At 41.1% G+C, this 20,502-nt stretch overlaps 1 protein-coding gene across 4 annotated transcripts in view; it reads left to right on the top strand.

The window, feature by feature from the left end:
• CPED1 (cadherin like and PC-esterase domain containing 1) overlaps positions 1 to 10,856 on the top strand; it is a 153,330-nt gene extending 142,474 nt beyond the window's left edge. For all 4 annotated transcript variants that reach the window (XM_054813359.1, XM_054813358.1, XM_054813355.1 and 1 more), the window contains 2 exons: positions 1,945 to 2,091; positions 7,956 to 10,856. In XM_054813359.1, coding sequence (XP_054669334.1) covers positions 1,945 to 2,091; positions 7,956 to 8,183 — 375 coding nt within the window. In that variant the 3' untranslated portion in view covers positions 8,184 to 10,856. The remainder of the gene's footprint in view (positions 1 to 1,944; positions 2,092 to 7,955) is intronic.
• The last annotated feature ends 9,646 nt before the right edge of the window (positions 10,857 to 20,502 follow it).

Below are 20,502 nucleotides of genomic sequence, written 5' to 3'. Positions count from 1 at the left end.
TTGCTGTCTGGTCAAAATATGTTACAACCTCTGCTGAGCAAGCTTTAAGTGGATCAGAGAAATAATAATGTTTGTATTTGCTCATACGGCTTGCTGATGTGGGTTCAAGGCAATTTGCCTTCATGGATTCCACTGCAATCAGAGCATCGTTTGAGACGCTGCGCTCAGTCAGCCATCCCAGGAACCAGAAGAAGCTCCGATATTAAGCCTGCTGCCAAAGTTGAGAAATCAGGCTAGAGATAGGCAGATTTCTCCTCGTACCATGTCAAGCACAAGCGCCCCCCAGGCTTCCTCCATGGTTACTGCTGGATCAAATTTGCTGGTCTGGCTGCATTGCACAGCTCTCCATAAATCTATCTTAACCAACCTATGAAGCCAGAACGTTACAGAGCAGCTGGAACGTACCGGTGAATCTAGCCTGTTATTTGTATGTTAATCAGATGTTACAGTCAGTTTAAATCATGTCCAAGACTCTCAGAGTAACAGGTGGGTTCATTTCAATGCGCTGTGTAACTCATTCAATTCAATATTTTTATTTACAATTGGACGGTGGTTCTCTACTGAGCACATATAAAATGTATGGATGAGACGGGGCTGGGAAGTGCCAGAGGGCAGAATGGAGTAAATGATGCCTAACCAGCGCCGCGTGTAGCGCTCCAGCTATTCACAGGTGTTGAAAAGAGAAAATTATTAGCTTTCATAGTTTACGTACAGCACTCCTATCACACTGGGGACTGGTGCCCACGTCTTTTTGCATCCATAACACACTGCTGTATTCAGGGTGCGACTTACTGTTCCTCTCACCCTTCTTTCTGCTACGGAGACTGCCTTGTCAGATTTTCCCCATTCTTTCTTTCTAAGTTAGTACTATCTGCCTTGTCTCTACTGAATGTCTTCTTATTGATTCCAACCATTTCCTTAATTTATCCAGATGACCAAATTAGAACACGGTAGGGAAATGGTTGGACTCAACATGATACGTTGTTGTAGCTCCTGCCATAGCTTTCAGGGGAGTTCAGTCCTGGGAGGAAGAAGCAGAACTTTGATTGAAGGTAGGTGAGGCAAGGACAGAAAGAGTATTAAAGGTGTCCCAGGACGGCCTTTTTCTGTTTCTCATCCAGTAGTTTATAAAACTCCAGAAATCAACTGCAGTGCATAACCAACATTCTTTTCCCTTTCAATTTTTGAGTCATATGCCAAATGACCCATGTGGTTTGGGTGCTCTGGACTTCTGGATTACCCCAGCTACTCTCAAAGCCCTTCTGTCTTCAGTGTCAAACCCACCGCCTTGACAAATTTATGGGTAACCTTTTTTCTATTCCTGGCCTTCCTGCAGTATCTCAAGAAATAATAATCTGTTCTTCAGTGTAACCATGTCTAAGATACCCATGGCCATATACTCCTTTTTAAGCAACAGTCTCAATGACTTTGATTTGAAGCTGAATTTTCTTTTACAGGAACAACTTCACCATCTGTTACAGACAACTTTAAAATAGGATTTTTTTTCTGAATTACACCTTATATTAGCTAAGTATATATTAAAAACAATTACGCAGTAATTTTATTTTAAACAACATTGAATTCTTTCTATGAAGGAAGCTGCACAACTATTGAAAAGTAATTATAGTTACTGCTAACTTGATTTTTAGTTTTGATCTTATTGAAGTCAACCTGATTTTTTGTGTAATTAAGGGGAAATTTTTTCAGATTTTCTTGTAACTATTTTTGTGCTACAAATCCCATTCTAAGAAATTTCTGCAAAAATCTGCAACAGTCTTGGAGTAATAACTACTTTCAAGAGTGAATTTATAGTAATTCATGTCTGGAGTATAACATAATTGCTTTATTCAAAATGCAGTTTTGCTATTCATTTCAATGGCAAAATAAAATAACCTTTAAACAGCCCTTCTGACAAGACATTGCAATATTTTATCTGGAATGCAGGCAGAAGTGCAAAACTTGTGGAATGAAAACTTGGTTATTCTGGATACAGCAAAAAATTTCGGCTATGAAGTTGTTGACACCTTTGTCATCACCATGGGACGTTACAAAGAATTCCTGCAAGGGAAGTGTGGCTGCCATTTCCATGAGGTAATAGTTTACGCTCGTATCATTCCCAGGTATTTAAGAGCGATTTTAACTGTCAGGTGCTTAGAAACAAAAAGGTGTGCAACGAGGTTCGGATCCGTGACTCATATTTAGGCCTGAATAAAAACCGCGGAGATAGCAGTTTGTACGGCGGCCCTTGTCCCTCGCCACTCCACACGCAACACCGCCTGAGGACAGGCTGAACTGCTGTAGTGGTGATTCCTTGAAATAAAATCAATCAGGCTCTTCTGCAAAGGTAACCTGTATAAAAGGATGCTGTATGGTTTCCAGGTTCTTATATTATTTGCTATGCATTGTATATCCCTGCTGCTTCTGCACGGACTCGGTTTAGCTTTTTGCCATACCTCAGTCTCACAGGGTTCTGTCTGAAGCCTTCCTAACTGAGCGGCTCAGCAGACTCCCATCAAACCGTAGGCATGTTTAAAATGGAGCTGAAAACTGAAAGACCGATCTTACTGCTGTGTATCTGTGAAAGGGTTATCTGGGATAGTTACAGTGACTGACTAGACAAACGGAAGTATAAGTCACTTGTTCTCACTCATACCCATAGTTCTGCTTTCTTTTTTCGTCTGAAATCTATAGAAATTCTGTCTTCTGTTTTGTAACTACTGGACTGGTGGAACAGGAACATGGTAAAATATATATGGGAAGGGTAATTGAGAACATTTTCTTCTGTTCATTCAAAGTTCTGGCAAGGAATCTTCACAATATATTACAAATTACAGGAGTCCGTGGATTAAATCAAAAATGAATAAGCAAACACATTATTATATCTAGGCACAAAATCAGCCCAGAGCCTGCCAAACCAAGGAAAGTGAAGAGTTTGAAAAACAAGATATTTAAAGTTTTTCTGGTTTCCTTTAAAATGTATTTTGAGTATGTGGTATATCTTTTTATAGTGAGTGCTCTTCCCCATCAGCAGAGGAGGTATCTGGTTTAGTTTTGCATTTCTTGTACCTTATGTATAGCAAATGAAGAACTGCACCCCTGGTTTAGTGCAGGCAACCCTGAATGGGAGAAGCGAGTATAATTTTTGAGCAGTTAAGTAAGCAGGTACCCTCTGCCATAAGACTGATGACAGTAATTTTGCATAGACCAGTTAAAGAACTGTCACCAAGGCCACCAGACTCTTGCTGTAGCTTCCAACCAAGTCCTTTCTCATACCCATGACACCAGCTTGTTGTTATAAAAGCCCAGTTCCCAGGTTCCTGTTACAAGTGGTCAGTCTGCTGAGAATCCAAACACGTCATTGTAAAGAAGACCTGTGAATATGACGTTACTCCCTTTGAAAAGCAGATAAAGCTTTGAGGAATAAAGGAGGCTCATATCTTTCCAGGTGCTTAGCTCCTGATTCCCAGCAAAAAATATTTCTCCAGTGAAAACTGGAATCGTGCACTCAGACATCATCAGTAACCCCATGCCTCATTTTGTTGCTGGATATAAGGACAGAGAAGCCTTCTGGTACTTCTAAAGATAAAGTCATGTTCAGCACAGTAAGAAATTTCCTGTGATGCTACAAGGATCTTCATTCTTATGAAATGAATCTGGGTTGTCTGTTTAAGAAAAGACTAGGAAACTACCACAATTTATTCCATTAAAATCTGTTTAGGACCATAAAACTTGAACTGTCATAGCTTTCAGGAAGATTGCATTTCCTCTGAGTGATCAAAAGAGAGATGACAGGTGCACGTTCTTTCATAGAATGAAATATAGAATGAGAACAAATTGTTACTGAAAAGTTAAAACTGGAGGTGAAAAAAGGATGCCATGAAAGATAACTCTTTGAAGCCAGGAGTTAATGAATTTATGGTGTTTCACAGTCAGCTGTGGGCTTTGAGCCAGTAAGAAGCTACTAGTTGGAAGAAATCTCAGGAGTTTGTTACTGACTAGAATAATGACACAAGCGATTTGATGTGTCCTTTAGAAGACAGAGCTCCACAAGTTAATTCTTATGGAGAAAATCCTAGAACTTTTTTTATTAGAGTTATCAAAAGTGCATAAATGTTAAAAAAAACTATCAACCACACAACTGAAATGCTAGCGTTTTTCCAACATGAATTTAGGAACTTGTTTTCTGTCAAAGAAAATTACTTTAAATAAGAGAGACCACCAAAACATTTTCTGAATCTCTCAAGAGAAAGGTAAAACCCCTTTGCTTATTTTGCCAAGTCACGCCTGTCTTTCCGTAAGCCTCACTCTGCCCAAGCCTGTTCCCAGAACCTGGATGTGTGCAGAGCTAGCACAGAAGCTCCATAGAGCTTCGCAGGTACAAAGGTGGGCCGTGACACCAGGAATGAAGTGGAAGCACTAATTTTTGCTGTGAAGAAATGTCAGGACAGCTGAGATATATTTTCCTTAAAGATCCCAAAAAAGCAAAGATCTAAAAATAAGGTTTCCTTCATCAGACACCCACAGTATACACTGAAAAACAAAATATACTGTGGCTAATTAAACTCAGGAGTAGTTTAAACCAAACAAACTAAAATTCAGTGGTGATGATAGTAAAACTCAAGCATAGGCTCTGGAGTGTTCTTGCGGTGTCTGCTGGCCAAGGACTAGCATAGCAAGCCTAACTATTTTCTTGTAACCAGTGGATTATATTTAATTCTCTCAGCCACAGCAGTCACCTTTACATAAATTAGAATTAAAAAAAATAATAACTATAAGGCTTTGATTTTTCTCCTTAAATATCACAGGCAGAGATATAATATCAGAGACAGTCTACCGGACAACAAATGCATTCCCAAAAGAGAGTGGGGAGACGATCAGCTGTCACTGGTTGGGGCTCTGCTGCAGTGTGGGGCTCACTGGGACTGAGCACAGGTTTGGGAGCGTTATCGGACCCGTCTGACCTCGTGTGCTGACCTCACAGCTGGATTCCACCTCAGGCTCCTCAGCAGCTCACATGTTTTCAGCCCATTGCCATGGCCTCCATCCCACTTTGGGACCAAACACAGCAGGCGTGGTTAGTTAACCAATCCCTTAATCTACTCTGCTCAGTAGATGAGAGAGGCACAAACACAGCTCAGTCCAACTGGAGCTGGAAAAGAGGGAGTAAGTCACAGAGCAGATATTTATGCAATGGATAAATAGTCCCATGGAGTAAATGCCTCCCTCCATTTCACCCAGACAGCTATATTGACTCTTTTTTGTCTAGAATCCAGATGCTGGTGTCTTCGTGGGTCATTGCTGATGCTCGCCATTTCCACAGAGCTTTTGAGTGAAACGGAGAGCTTCAAAGTGAAATATTTCAGATGCTTTATATGGAACTGGGTGGAAAACAACAGGGTGTGATCGGTCATCAGCATTTTTCATGCACTCCTCCATCATTTTGTATGAGCTCATGTGCAGGTTTGGCCTTGCTTCTCTGCTGGAGGAATCTCAACAGAGAGTATGTGTTTCTGGGGATGATCACGGGAGAATTTGGCTTACGGAGCTGTTGTTAATGAGGCTTGAGAGGTCGCTGTGCCTAAAAGAGGAATAGATGTGACCAGGAGAATCCATCAGCCACCAAAAACCAGACTTGATCCCTGAGGAAAGCAAAAAGAAAGTCCTTGAATGCTTTTGGTACCTCATTAGTTTTAACAGTTTTGTCATCAGTTTATTTCTGCATCCGGGCAAGTGGAGTTTCATCAGGTGCTGAAGCAGTTTGCACTAGGAAAGTGGCATTTTGCCTCTGAGGAAGGAGCCAAGAACACAGAATAAAATCTCAGCACTTTTCATGTTTTATGAAACCAGACGAGATGGATTAAATCTACTGCTTTGTACTTTCACTTTCTTTCTCTTAAAAAATGACCTCCTAAACTCGCAGAAGACGGCACCCCTCTGTAAATGCCATCTGAGCTATGCGGGAACAGAAGGCTGGCCGTTCTGTGCAGTCAGAAAACAAGAACAGAAATGCATTCAGCAGTTCTCATTTAGTTCTTACTAGCTGGCCAAACAGAAAGCTATTTCCCCTGATTGTCCTGATAAATTACTTGAGTTCCCATGAACCCACTTCAGAGGGCCTCGGGTCACCCTGATAGCATAGAAACCTGCAGCTCTGTAGACCCTGCAATCTTCGCTCAGATTGCCAAGGAATCTCGACTAATAAAGGGATTATATTGGTCTGGGACAAAAAATCTTGCATAACTCTGACACTTTCTGCTCAAATGTACTTCTAGTTCTATGCACACATGCAAACCTGATTTTTTTAATTACCTCATTCTTCACGAATGCATATGGAGAAGTAGATTGGCCTGCAGTTATAAAGACCTTTATGGAACCTATTTTTTTATTCAGATTTATTTCCTAACTTAATGGCAATGAAATCATGGTCACAATATAGAAACTAGTAACCCTGGGATTTTGGTATCTTAATCAGTGGCTGGCTGCTGGATGAACATCAGATTGCATTCCTGGGAGATTATGCCTAACAGGAATGCAGTTTGGGTGATTGGTTCAAGGTGGCATCATTTTGAAATAGTTGTAAGATCTAAGGCACTAATTTAGAAAAATGAACCTGCAGTAATGGCATGAAAACAAATAACAGCCCTTGGCTTAGCTGTATCAAACTGATCAGAGGATATATTAATTTTCTACATGGATAATTCCTGGTCTTTTTTTAGTTTTTAGTTCAGCCAGCTCCCTCATAGCCTTTCTGCCCAGTCTTTCAAGCCTTTTCACATTTTATTCCTTCACTCACATTTAATTTTGTATGAGTTGTTTCATTTATTATGAGCTTCACTACATATGAACATTGTTTCTGATTGTTCAGTGACAGTAAATATACCTTACATTTTTAAAAAGCTAATATGCTTCCACGTAAATATATGCATTAGCAAATGAAGTCTGCTTTTTCAAGTGTCTGCTGTGATTGATATAGTAGGAAAATTGATGGGCATCAGAGCTATCAAGGCAGAATATATTTACTCTTTTTAAAATAAGTTAACCACTTGGCCCTTTTTCTGCTTTCTCTGGATTTGCCAGTGCTTGGGTGGGGTTCCTCTGTCCTGCATCTGTGCAAGGCTCTGAGGTTTTGTCTCTCCTGAAGTTGCTTCATTATTCAGCAGTGACTGTGTGTTCACTGAGACAAGACCTTCAGCATCTCACAGGAGACCACCCCCCTCAGTCATTAGGCCCCTGACAACCATACCTTTCACTTTCTCTCTCATTCGCCCCATGGGCATTTGTTTACTCCATACAAATTGAACATGATAATCCCAGAGCTTTATACATAATTGGGGGTCCAAGGAGGAGTATTCTTCTGCACTAAGTTACTGAACCACATTGTGGTTATGTCAGTGTGATGCCCCAGAGAGAGGGATGTTAAACTGCACTGTAACTCCCTTCTTGGAGAAACATGACACACAAGTGTGTTCATCTCAACGTGGAGCTGGGCCAGGTTTGCATCAAGACTTGAGAGCAAGACATTCTCGTAGGGCTCACAGCTGAGACACAGCATATGTTCCTCAAGTGCTTGGGATCAGAGCAGGATTTAAACCTTCTTGCAAGTCAGGGCTGTCCTGAGTTTATTTTTTCCCATGGTAAATATACAGACAAGCTGTTAAGTATGAATTTTGTTGTTCAGATAAATTGTCTCTAACGAAGAGGATGGAGTATAATATACAAAGGCATTACAGAATCGACCAACTGAGTGTAATGGGCCAATACATTTAGATTTCAAGACTTAAGTGAGTAAGATCTTGCACTTTAATTAGTATGTAACATAACAAGTTGGCCTACTAAAATACTCTTTGTGAGCAACCTGCAGCTCAAGGTAAGAGTATCAGGACTGCTTTGTGGAGAACTGTCTCAGCGTTTCTGTACGCACAGCTGTATATCCTCCTATGTTACTTCTTTTGCAGGTGGTGAAATCCAATCCCTCTGAAGAAAGTCCACACATAACAATGACGTTATCAAGGCACTATACACTGGGGAAATATTTCGGCAGTCAAAGCAAACCATCACAACTGCAGGACTATGCAACAAATTCTCAGTCCCCATATCATGTCCGAGGTCCAATAAATCAAGTTTATTCTGAAATCCTTCTCAGCAGGCTCTGTGCAAGTAAGAAGAAGCTTGTCAGCACATAGCCTCTCTTGGATGAAGCGCTGGGACTAGAGATGTGCGGCTACCTGAGTGACAATCAAAGGACCATGGTGAATTTATGACACGCTTCCTTGATTGGCTGCACACACACCAACAGAGTTTGGGACATGTGGCATTTTTCCTAAAACTTTATGAAATCAGGATGTGCCTTGGCAACTCTGTGCTGTCAAAATGGAAGATGGAGGGATGCAAAGGAGAGAAGAGAGGAAGTTACTTGAACTGTTGCCAAAGGCTAGAACAGCTGTAGCTCAAGCAACTGCGTATTAATGATAGCAAAGAGAGAGAGAAATATATACACTTGAACGATTTGGAAAGGACTGCTTTAGCTCTTCAGCACTATCTAGTTTTCTATTTATAGAGACACTGTAATATTTGAATGTATTTAGAAACTTGCTACATTCCATTTTAAAGAGTTTTATTTTATGTGGATACGTTCCCTTCGATATCAAACCTTATCTATTTAGACACTTGGTTTATACAATTTGAAAATGTCTATTAACTTTTTACTGAAGATGCCAAGTTTTGAACTCTAGTGTTTTTAGTGAAAACACACCCCTTTGATGGAATAGATGTCTACTCTATTTTTTGCATGTTCTAAAGCTAATATAGAGATAGATTACTTAGACTTGAGACTGATTATAACTGTCTCAATGTAACATGTAAATATAATGAATATGTTAACATAACCTTATTTATGGTCCCAGTTTAGGAGAATGGCCATATGCAGGAAGACTTCTTAGATATGCGCTTCAGCATCTGCCTTGGCCTGTAAGCCCAGCAAGTGTTCTTCCCACATGAAAGTGCCATTTCTTTTATGATTTTTTATAAAATACTTGCCAATGTGTGAAGTCAGTACCACAAACAGAAGAAAAATCCCCTTTGCAAGCACATATAAGAACTTTGGGGTCTGGTTTTTAATCTATCATGATGAGTGTGTGATGCAATGTGATGGGAGCAGAATATACTGCCTGCGTCTCGTGCTTGGCAGTAATAAGTCCTTCTCTGAATACTAGTTTCATGCTGTAGCCCAGCTGCATTACCGATGTTTGCAGACCTAGTATGGGTGAAACCCCAGGGAGAAGCTTCACCACTTTAGGGGGGAACTGTCTGCTGATCCCCTGCCACAATGCTGACAGCACATTCATTTGCAGCTATGGTGCCCTGATGGGAAACCAAACATGGTCCAGGCTTAGCAGCTGGGTGGTGGGTTAATGGCAACGGAGAGCAAAGCCCCCTGGGACTGTTCTCCCGACAAATTATCCAGTTATGGATTTTTTTTAGTCCAGTCACAAAGTTGGCAATCAGGGCACCACTCTCTCCCACCATGCACTAGTGAAGGGAGTCTGAACCAGGTAAGTACGAATCTAACGAAGGATCCGCTGAGCTCTGTGGCATGCTTCCTCCTTCTCAATTTTACATATAATCCTCCACTAGCTTCTACTGCTGGTGAGAAAGGAAGGCTCAAGAAATGTTAGCAACAAATTATAGCACAGAACTAATCACCATCTTATTGGCCTTAGATCCAGACAGAGGGGCTGCCCTAGATAGAAGTAGGACTAGAAATTCATGACTCCACATTTAGGGTTTGCCAAAGATCCTTAAACTCAACACAGTCTGTATCCCCCACTAAAGTATTGTGAATTCTTGCTCCTTCAGCTAAGATCCACGGAAATATGATGGGAAATGGTCATGCAATGTGGAGTTTGGCTTCCCTAGATGATTGGAGGATCCTCAGAAAGAGGATCTGACATATCTAATTCATGAGACTTTCCACTATATTGACAAAGCTCCTAATTTAGACAATGACATTACATTTAGTAAGACAGTGTGACTATTTCTGTTTCTTTATAATATGCTGCTGTTGTGCTTACAGTAAATGTCCCTGAATTTCTATGTAAGGTTTTCCCTGGCACGGAGCTTTACATGAAAGATGGGTCAGGAGCTGTGCATAAATACTGAAAATGTCAGCATTTGGTTTTGAGCAATATGATTATCTAAGAAATATAATTGTATGCAAATTATATAATATATAATCTTGAGTCTGGAACTCCAGGGCTGCACAACCTTCAAGTGGAGGGGTTTAATATCATGTCATTAATATCACTAGATGCAAAATGCAGCCAGATGTCTTAGGTATTAAGATGATCAATGATAGGTGTATTACAATTCTGCTTCTGTTAAGATATTTTTTGTAGCTCATTTAAATCCAGATGCTGTTACTCTTACTGTACTGTACACAAATGTTTTTAAGGCATGAACTGGTTTTTATGTTTGGGGGTTTTTTTAATCAAAGTCTATTGCTGAAGCATCAGCTATAGTGATGAAAAGGAAAGAGCTGACTTTGTTATATTGTAGCTGATATCAGTGAATGTGCAATTCATCACTTCTGGTTTCACCACAAAATTGTTTACATGTGCTGTATACCCAGATGTCTTAATGTTTTCCAAATCTTAATATTTTTCAAATGTATCAAGTTGAAATTTTCCTGTGTGTTTTCTATTTTTTACATGTCTATGTACATATATATGTCTGTACAAAGTCATTAGTCAATTTGCAAATTGATCTTTAAACAAGTTCTTTGAATAAGTTTTTTTCCAACACTATATATCATCCATGTAATTTTAGGAATAAACAAAGGGAATGCAGACTAAAGCAGGTACCAAGGCACATTTGCCATTATTTAACTTCAAAATATATCTAGCATCTATAGGTATGTGAAAGAAGAGAGTTGAGATTCACATGGAAGCATTGCTTGCTCATACACCTGAAAATTTACAGATTTAGACAATAAACGAATTATTATGTTTGAATTCCAGTCAGAGCACATGTGTTGCTATCAATGTTTTACTTTAGAATTATCACATCTGCTGTGACATTTTGCCTGAATAAGCATTAAAGTGTTCCTCCTATATTAAGACTGATTCATAATGTAGGATTTTTTCCCCATATATTTACCTTGGTCGCATTACTTACCATGAAAATAGAAAGGACCTAACTGTCAAGGTGAGTTCCAGCTCCTAATGCAGACACGAATGGCCCTGGAATTGGTGGTAGGATTGAAATAATCAGGCTGGGGAACAAGTACACCAAGAAGTGGTGTCTCCTGCTCAACATCTGCCCAGCAGCATGTGGAATTTAGAGTGGAACCAGGGTATACTTTAAGCTACAGATAGAGAGACTGAAACTGTGCTGCAAAAAATAAATACCTTGATATACAAAGCAGTAATCTCAGCTATTATTGTATCCCTTTACACTTTAGCTGAAGCTGCAGTATGATGTACCAGCATCCAATGAGTTTTAACTCCTCGTCTCTCATCTAACTCCGTAGATATTGCATGGTGATTTGGGTTTTGGCCTTGCGGGGTAGATGGCCACCATGATCAAGTCCATCTCGGTGAGTATCTTTGGAATAAATGACTCTAACAAAAAAGATTTCCCTATTTGTAGGGAATGCCTTGACAAGTCAGCTCTGTCGTTGGAGATGCTATGTTTCAAATAGCCTTAACTGACAAGGAGCTGAAAGAATGAACTACGAATACTATTTTTAGGCTTAGTATTCATTTGAAAATATTAATCTTTAGAATAATCTCTTTCACACCACTAAATATAAGGCCTTTGTTTTTCTCTTCTGTGACATATTAAAGGGACATCAAAGTCAATTTATTTGCTTAGTGGGTGGGGTAGCGTGGCATCCAATTACCTCAAGGTTGAAATAACCACTAATAGTTATGCTTCTGTTGCTATGCTGAGCCAAATAGAATGCTTTGAAGAAGCAGATACGTGTGATATTAAGTTGACTGCAGTCCAGGGATCTTTCAGATTACTTTTTTAGAGTAAAGCAATTTTTTAGAGGTGCAGCGAGCTATTTGGCATAGAGTCAAACTGCTAAACAAGCCTCTGTAGGCTCACATGAAAAATACAGTCTTACCTTTTTGTTTGCCTGCTAGCCTTGCATCTGGCTTGTTTTACCTCGCTGTTACGACTATCTGTACCTGCTCTATTCCACATCAGCTTTTCTTTGAGATGACCTGAGTAGTTTCAGTTTCATCTTAGAAGCAACTTTTGGAAATCTGAGAGGTGATTGTTGCAGATTCAGGCTGACTATTATCTTAATGTTTTTGTCAATTCCAACAGCAAAATATCTACTGAGTGCAGCAAGGGTTGAGGAAGACTCTTCTCTAGGGCAGTGATTTTCTCTGATGAATTTAATCCAGCTGCATTGTGGTAAGTACTTAGTGTGCACTAGCACTTAGTTCTTCACGGAGCTTGCCTTTACCGAGCCAAACTCCACCTTTCAAACTCCACTGCCATCTTTACCTGTGTAAATCTTCAAAACACCAGAACAGTCGGTGTATAACGTAGGCATACGTATGCATTGGTGCTGGTACATATCCTGCAGTATTTGCTGGTACCTTCACACTATCCATTGAATGGAAAACCCTGACTACACAGTGAAAAGCTGCTATGCATTTTAGCCTTACTTACATGCGGTTTGGTGGTAGTAAAAGTAGTGTTACATGTGTCAGTCTAGGCCAGCACCTAGAAAGCTACACGAGTCATTAACTTGAACAGGCAAGATGGGACTTGCGGCACCAAGAGGGACTCCTGCAGCACCAGTTTCTATTGCGATGGACTTCTCCCTTTTCTAGGTTCATTCATCCAGCTGCTTGGCCAGCTCCCCGGCAGCTGTGGGCAGCCCTTCCTGCAATCCCTTAAACATGTTCAACAGCCTTGGCAAGGTACACCATGTTACATAGCCCTGAACTGAAGAAAAAATGTATGTTTAAGTGAAATCTGAACTGAGGTCTTTGTGAAACACAGCACCTACTCAGCATCTCCGTGATTTCTTCTAGAATTGAACTTCTCTAATGAGGAGCAGAATTCAGTCCCTCTCAACTGAATCTCAGATAACAGTATTTTTCTCAACTTTTGACAAACTTTATTCCCACTGCTTGCTTACATGAAATAAAGGGAGGGAGAATGGATCTTCTCTGCACACTCCCGCCTAACAGAGTGAGGTGAGCTGCGTTCACACAGTCGCTGCAGTAGGCATTTCCCTCATATACCTCATTGTGGGGACAAATTTCCCACGGCAGATGGTGTTTTCAATATTGCGATTTTTTTATGAGTCTCGAGCAGTGAGAGGCAATGCGGTTGAAACAGGCAGTGCCTGGCTCAGTGTCTGCCAGTGCCGCCTGCCCCAGCGCAGCTCTCAGGATGCCAGTGACATTCTGGGTGAAGACGAGACAGCAGAACTAAAATCCTTGAGTGAGGAATCAAAATACCTCAGACACCTTTTGGCAAAGTCAGGGCAGTTACAAAGAGCTTACTACAGATTGAGCAGGCAAAATGAAAGTTGTCAAGAGTCCTTTAAAGTCAGTAAATTCTGTGGGATATTGCCAGGGTCTGAATACCAAATCTGTATTTGGCAGAGTTTCTCACATGCCATGTTCTGAAAATATCTTTTATCTTTTCTTTTGTACTTGTCATTATCAACTTCTATATTTCCGATGTGATTGTCTGGGATTAAGGAGCTTAAAGTAATATTTCTGCTCTGCTTGATAATGACTGTGCAGCCTCCCCGAATGGTAGTTGAATTGTCTTACAGATCAGAGAAGTTTTATTATTTCTGCAGGGTTTTTTTTTTCCTTTACTTCCACATGCTGGCTACAAAGATTCTGTATATTTACAGTTAATCATCAGTGGCTTTAGTTATAATAGCTTTAATGTCTCTAACGTATTCGAAGAAACCTGCTGATCCATTTTTATCCTAATAGGATGGCAAACACTTTAAACCTTGAAAACCTGACCTTGCAAGTCATTAGACAATGCAGCACCCAGCATGATCTAGCCCACAACTGGCTTCCTTTAAAATAAAGAATCAGAGTCACATCTTCCTATATAATAATGTGATGCTGTCCCTTACTAAAGTTTTTACTATAGTGATTACAATTTGAACACGATTTGTATGGACTGATAGGGTTTTTCTCATCTCATGGCCTTTGTTGAGCTCTCTTTACAGCAAATGGTATTTATTAGCTACTGTAAAATCCTGTTTCAACATCCTTTCTGCACTGTGTCCTGCCCAGTTATTATAAAATACATACATACAAGGGAATTTACAGCTGATGGTAAAAGGTTGAATCATAACAGGTCTTACTGCTCCGTGGATTACCGTGCCCTAAATTCCACATTGTGTCATTTCTGTGCAGTAACAAGGAGTCAGGGTTCAGTAATCCCGTAATGCTGGCTGTCTGCATGGCTCCTTAGTCTTTAGCACTGTTGTTCAGTGCTGAAGCCCTGACGGAGCTATCAAAATAGCACACCTTCAGCTATGAAATGCATACAGCAGAGCCTGCAGACATACTCAAAACATGCCTGTTGGGTCAAGTTCAGCCTGGAAGTCAAGGATGACAACTTCTAGAGACTATCTAGAAGTACTGCATCCAGCTCTGGCGTCCCCAACATTAGAAGGACATGGAGCTGTTGGAGAGAGTCCAGAGTAGGACCACGAAGTTGATCAGAGGGCTGGAGCACCTCTCCTGTGAAACCAGGCTGAGAGAGTTGGGGTTGTTGAGCTTGGAGAAGAGAAGGCTCCGGGGAGATCTAATTGTGGCCTTCCAGTACCTGAAGGGGCCTACAAGAAAGCTGGAGAGGGATTGTTTACAAGGGCAGGTAGTGACAGGATGAGGGGTAATGGCTTTAAACTAAAAGAGGGTAGATTTAGATTTGATATTAGCAAGAAATTCTTCACTGTGTGGGTGATGAGGCACAGGAACAGGTTGCCCAGAGAAGCTGTGGATGCCCCATCCCTGGAAGTGTTCAAGGCCATGTTGGACGGGGCTTCGGGCAACCTGGTCTAGTGGAAGGTGTCTCTGCCCATGGCAGGGGGGGTTGGAACTAGGTGATCTTTGAAGGTCCCTTCCAACCCAAACCATTCTATGATTCTATGATCTATTTTCAGGCACCAGAACCTTGATTCCTCCTTAACTCTAGATATTTAACTGAGACATTTTAATTATGAATGTGGTCACACTAGCCTTCTTCATACTCATCAGGGAAAGACCAAGATCTGAATAATTCTCTAGCAGTGTGTTACTTCTACAATATTGCTCATTATACAGGGAACCTAAAGTAACTCTCAGAATCATCTGATAGGTGCCTAAAGTTTTGAGAGATGAATGTCAGCTCAACAGAGTGGCTGTGGGATTCATTTTGCAGGTAGATGTTTTCACATCCCTACTCTGCTCATTTAGACCAGGAACTTGATCATAAGCCCACCACTACCACAACAAGGACATGCTCCCCAGCATGACCTAGGGTGTACATTCTTAACATCTGCTCCTGGAGCTGGTTGATTGTTTAAATGTGCTGGATCAGAGGGAAGCCAGCCCTGTAGGTAACCTGGTGAGCAGAACATTTGATGGTAGTATGGGATATACAGGTTCAAAGCCCTTCATTTGGGAAAATGAAGAACAAATGTCCATCTACTGCCATACAAAGGGGCTGGGTGGATGTCTCTGTGAGAAAAGCCAAGCTGACAGGCACTTAACTGCAGAAAATAATAGAGATACTTTCTGAGGTTTAGAAACTAGATCAGCGATAGGTACCTGGTTTGTATCTGAGAGCTCCAGCTTCTAGCGCTTATGCCTGTCCTATAAGTGTATGGCGAGCCTAAGCAATTCAGGGGCTGCTGACTTTACTATGCAGCAAAAGCATCTAATAGGTGTTGGAAACCTGAGCCAAACACCTTCGTCACATACCCCATTTTGGCTCTATGAAGAATTTACTGCTCTGAGCATCTCTCCATGCCTCACGCACACAAACACTCCCCCAACATTACTGCCCTGTTACTTTGGGGTTTGTAACTGTTCATGTAATTGCTCTCTAACTCCGCTCACTCAAAACAGTACAGGTTAGAAGAGACCTCTGTTAATTAAAGTGTGTAAACTAACCTGGGCAATTTCAGATGATTTGAGTTGGGCAGCTGGTAGATAGCAACTATTCCAGTATGTGAATGTAGCATCCCTGAAGACGTAAAGGGGAAAGGCAAATGATGAGCTGGAGGCAGGATGGAGCTGACAATCTCTCCACAAGTTAGCTGCAGACAGAAAAAGCGGCTTTCCCCGCTGAAGTCCCATTGATGGACTTGTCCTGCAGCCCCTGGGGTTTGAATGCCTGGCTTCAAAGCAATATCCTTAAATTAATATGAATAAATACCTGCTACAAATACAAGTCTATAAATGAGACAAAAAGGGTCAAAATCAGGAACTTCTAAATGTTTGGTAACTATATTTAACTGTGCCTAGGGAGTCTCTAGGGACTATAATGAGTCTATAAAACAAGTTAACACCTGCTCCTCACACTTTCCTTAATTAAAATTCAGTAGAGATGCAAGTCATTTTAATGAGTGATCTGTGGCTCCACAGGAGCCAGTCTGGAGTGGAGGCTGTCTCGACAGCACCATGCGGTTTGTGCAAGGCAATTACCACACTTTGCGTTGGGCACACCGTCTTCAGTGCTGCTCCAACCCAGGCAATCGGGTTTCTTCCTGGGGTCTGGGGAACAGAATATCAACCATTTAGTCATTACTCGTTTCCCAGGTTCACACTTGTTTCTAGTTTGGACTGATACCCCCCAGAAAAAGCTGTGTTTTGACTGTGGGAAGGTCAATCCAGGTGCGCTGACCTGCCTGTAAGGTATCAATGCTCGAATAACAGAACCTCCGTCACAACACTACAGAGTACGGTCCTGCAGCTACTGTGAGAGAGTCGGTACGTTTAGCACACCGCAAGCAAAGTGACTGAGCGCCGTACGCCAGCCGAAGGCAGCACTTGCACACCCAGCAAGACTTTTGTTGTCCTGAAGAGGTGCTCCCTGTCGTGGGCCTGCTTCAATTTCTTCCATTTGGGAATGTAAAACCTAGCCTTGCTCTCTCCACCATAACCAGGGCTCTGCCTCCTTCTGGGCCTTGGGGAAGCTGGGGTGATTCTGCTCTTTTCCGTCATCCTGGCCACACATTTTCTGGGATGTTTGCAAGTGAAAACACCACACTGACTATTTGTTACCTGGTTCAAGGCTGTCGCCGCCTCTGCTGGGCAAAGGCTTTCAACACAGAGTGTAGAGGATCTGGGTAAGGAAAACTGATGGGGAGAAAAGTCCTTTGGCACATTTAACGGTTTGACAGTAATTCAGCCACAGAGAAGTTGCTGAAGTGAAAAGTATGGCTAATGTCCAAGTGGCAGCTCGCTTCAATATAAAATGAAAGAAAAATCAAAGCTTGATTTACAAGGGCTCTCGTAAAAATGCTATGACACAACCTTGGTAGATTTTTCCCTATTTGTGTCTTAAAACCTTTCACCAAGTAATATTGAGGGACCTAACCTTTTTTTTTTTTTGTTCAGATGGAATACTTGCAGGTTTTTTCTCACCACAGAACAACATTAATGGCAGTGCAAGCTATGCTCAATAGACAGAAATCTAAGGTCCAATCCTGGCTTGTTCATGCATGATATCTTATTACTTTTGAAGGAAAAGAAAATACCCAGCAGAAGTGCTCAGTATCTTTCCAGGTTATTGCTGATAGATTTAGAGACAGCTACTATGAGAGCATCTAAGCAAATGCCCTGTCACGACCACATATTCAGCTGCTCTTAATGGACTGTTTCCTTGATCCGTAAACATTTTATAGCTGTCTAGTCAAGAATGTAGATAATGCTGTTTGGTATTAATGTCTTCCACATAGTTCCAACATGTGGACCAGCTACCTGGGTCCTTTTCCTCATGTCTAGACTCCTTCCTTGAACTGTTCCCATTTTTATTTGAAAAGATCCCCAAAAAGGGCTTCCAGATGGCCAGAAAATGACAAACCTCTGAAGCCCAAAGTTCTTCAGGTTTGCTCATGCTTTACTTGGATGCGCACACTGCTCTGTATGAACATGACTGCACGCAAGCAATTCATGGGCTCTCTTGGCTCGTCTTGATGAGTCCTGCAAACAAATAATTCCCATTCTATTACAAAAACATTCCCGGCTTTTTATTTTTCCTGCCTTTCATTGAATATTGCTTTGTAAAATCTTTCAGCCTTTCTTTTCCCCTTCCATCGTTTTGCCTTACTTCTTGTGTGGTTCCGTGCTTTCCATGTGCCCCGGCCTGTGAGCAGTTGATCGAGCTCATTTTTCCAGTCTCCACACACCACCTTAGCCTGCTGACTAGTGGTCAGTTCTCAGATGGTGAAGCTGTGGTCTCCATCAGCTTTATTTGGGCGGACAAGTGGCGAAGGCTTTGAGAGGGAGCTGGTATGCCTCTGTGCTGCAGCCACTTTCATAAGGATTACAGACTATCGTGCCAGGGAACAGAAGGGGCAAGGTGCACGGTCTGTTTCCTCAGAAGGTGAGCGAGCACCGTACAGCCAACTTACAACCACCACCGGACCTCCGGACTCAGCAAACCTCCAGACTCAGCATGCCTCTCCTGCACTAAGACTCCTTGTGTTCACAACTGGGGTCCGCTGCGTGACTAAAATCTGCTAGAAGTAAAAGTTGTGAGAAGATGAACATTAAAATCAGGTAGGAATGCATTTCAGTTTTCCATGTTCTCTTACAAGAGCCATTTCTTCTTTTGTCTCCATTGTTTTGTTTGCCAGTACATGAGTTTCAACAAATCTCTATTTTTATAGAAAGATGTCTTACCTACCCTTTTAACTTCCATTCCCTGTGCCTGTATAGCTGAAATTACATGGTGCATTTACACAGCCATGTCCTGCTTTTTAGTCGATCCTAATACCGTGACAGTGTACTGAAGGAAAGAAAGTTTTGTATCGGTGAGGTGGAGACCCCTGATTTGAATAGGCGGAGCTGCATTCCTGTAACATAGCAGATTCGGGATTTTGGTGAGTAAATTGCACAAACTCTCACACTCACACGTGCGTAAGTGGTCCCAGGAGCCTTATTGTAAAGCAGCCTACCTTGTAACACATCACCTCGGCATACAGCTTTAAGTGTCTTAAAGCTTACTCCTATAAAAAAGTCGTTTCCATAGCTCCTGGCCACTTTCTGAAACTCACAGATTCTGCAGCTAGGGAGTAGTTTTACATCTGAATTTTTTATTTTTTTTTCTAAACAGTTTGCTTATCTTTGTAAGGCAGGTAAATATAAAGTTAATATACAGCCCCTCTCTAGCCACAAATAATACAATGAAACTTTGTCCTCTGATATTGCTGCAGGGATCTGATCCAGTAAACACTTACTGTTAAGTTTGTATGATGAAAATACAGTCTGATATAGGTTGATTCAGCAGACATTTATATTTTGCTTTATTTATACTGTACGGATAGCGCCATTTGTTTCCTTGAAAGTAGTCACAGATATAAAATAGAGACCATATGGAATATTTGCAAGCTCTGGGTTTTTTATAACCAGATCTGAGAGTATGTTCCTCTCCCTTTTCAAATACATATGATTCACTTAACATTTTGTATTTCTACATTTTGTATTTCTATTTCCCTTCTAACTGTGCTGCATTATTTTTTGCCATTGCCGGTTTCTGTAACAGTACAAGTCATCTTTATTGATAAAGATAAGTGAAAATTATTTTTACTCTGTGTCCTTCCAATTCAGTTTATATTTTTGTTTTGGCTTTTTCAGTATATTTTTACCTCTCGATTTCTATATTCACCAGAAGGAGAATATTAATGGAGACATTATTGTTGGCCCTGCTAATGATAGCATTTTCAATCTCAAATGTAAAACTAAAAACAATACATCAGTGCTTAAAACCATGACAATAACATAAAATTTGTGACAACTATAGTAAAACGAAATATACTGGGTTCTCTTTCGTATTTTTTTGCACCTGAACCACACACTCAAGCTTCCTCTACCATCATGAAAGCTTTTAATCACGTTACCATTAAGTTGTACTTCAAAACACAGGCCAAGTATCACCAAGTCAGTCTGCAAATCTTTCCTATTGCATCACCTGGAGCATCGGCCATACTGTGGTATCCTGGGGAGCCTAAGGGTGAGATAGATAAGAAGTGCAAAGAGATACTGGATTCGCACGCTAACCAAGTCAGCTTTCTGATAATAAAAATAGAAAGCCCCTATCACTTTCCTCCCATTTGCTTGTGTAACAAGCCTTGGAAAACACAAGGTGAGGTGAAGATAGTGATAGTCATTTCCAGAAAACAGGCCCATTTTCTCTTCTTTTTTTTGGTGTTGGACCAGGCCTGCTGTATATCATCCTGATGTTTGTCCACGAATGAATGGGCTCTCTTGGGACCCTTGCAGATAACACCCCCCT

Source organism: Grus americana, chromosome 1 (genome assembly GCF_028858705.1).
Source record: "Grus americana isolate bGruAme1 chromosome 1, bGruAme1.mat, whole genome shotgun sequence".
Classification (NCBI taxonomy): Eukaryota; Metazoa; Chordata; class Aves; order Gruiformes; family Gruidae; genus Grus; species Grus americana.
This window is presented reverse-complemented; position numbering and strand designations above follow the sequence as displayed.